Source organism: Octopus bimaculoides, unplaced genomic scaffold, assembly GCF_001194135.2.
Source record: "Octopus bimaculoides isolate UCB-OBI-ISO-001 unplaced genomic scaffold, ASM119413v2 Scaffold_98943, whole genome shotgun sequence".
Classification (NCBI taxonomy): Eukaryota; Metazoa; Mollusca; class Cephalopoda; order Octopoda; family Octopodidae; genus Octopus; species Octopus bimaculoides.
The window spans coordinates 1-894 of NW_026383347.1; the positions used below are offsets into that span (position 1 = coordinate 1).

General features: G+C 35.6%; 1 protein-coding gene across 1 annotated transcript; it reads left to right on the plus strand.

Moving 5' to 3' along the window:
- Window positions 1–5: 5 nt before the first annotated feature.
- LOC106867096 (zinc finger protein 681) lies at window positions 6–890 on the plus strand (the record flags this gene model as incomplete). Its single annotated transcript, XM_014928901.1, has 1 exon — window positions 6–890. A coding segment is annotated over one exon (885 nt), but the record flags the coding sequence as incomplete, so codon positions are not given.
- Window positions 891–894: the final 4 nt, after the last annotated feature.

Sequence of the window (894 nt, forward strand, 5' to 3'; positions counted from 1 at the left end):
AGCCGTATCATTGCGAAATATGTGAGAAATCTTTCACTCAGAATTCTCATCTTGTTATCCACATACGTAGTCATACAGGGGAGAAACTATTTCATTGTGAGATATGTAATAAATCATTTGTCTCCAACAGTAATTTAACAAAACATAGGAGAATACACACCGGAGAAAAACCGTATCATTGTGAAATATGCTTCAAGTCTTTTGTCTCAAATTGTAAATTAACAAGACACAAAAGACTTCACACGGGAGAAAGACCGTACCATTGTGAAACGTGTGGCGAATCTTTCATCTGTAGTAGTGTTTTAAACAGACATAAAAGAATACACACGGATGAAAAACTTTTTCAGTGTGAAATATGTGAGAAATCCTTCTTTGATCATGCTAATCTTGTCATTCATGAAAGGATACATTCTGGAGAAAAACCGTTTGCCTGCGAAATATGTGGGAAAGCATTTATTACTAATTCTAAGGTTACAATCCATAAACGGAGTCACACTGGAGAAAAACTGTTTCACTGTGAAATCTGTTGGAAGTCTTTTGTCTCTAATAATGTCTTAACAAAACACAAACGAATACATACTGGAGAAAAGAACTTCCATTGTGAAGTCTGTGCGAAAGCATTTGGTACTAACAGTGATTTAATCAGACACAGAAGGATACACACTGGAGAAAAACCATACCACTGTGACATATGTGGGAAATCGTTTACTCAAAATTCTTGCCTTGTTATTCACACTCGTAGCCATTCTGGATTAAAACCATATCACTGTGAAGTGTGTGGGAAATCTTTTGTGGATAATAGTAATCTAAACAGACACAGACAAACACACGCTAAAGAAAAACTGTTCAACTGTAAAACTGTGGTAGAGACTAAGCCTTTTAACTCTGAAACTT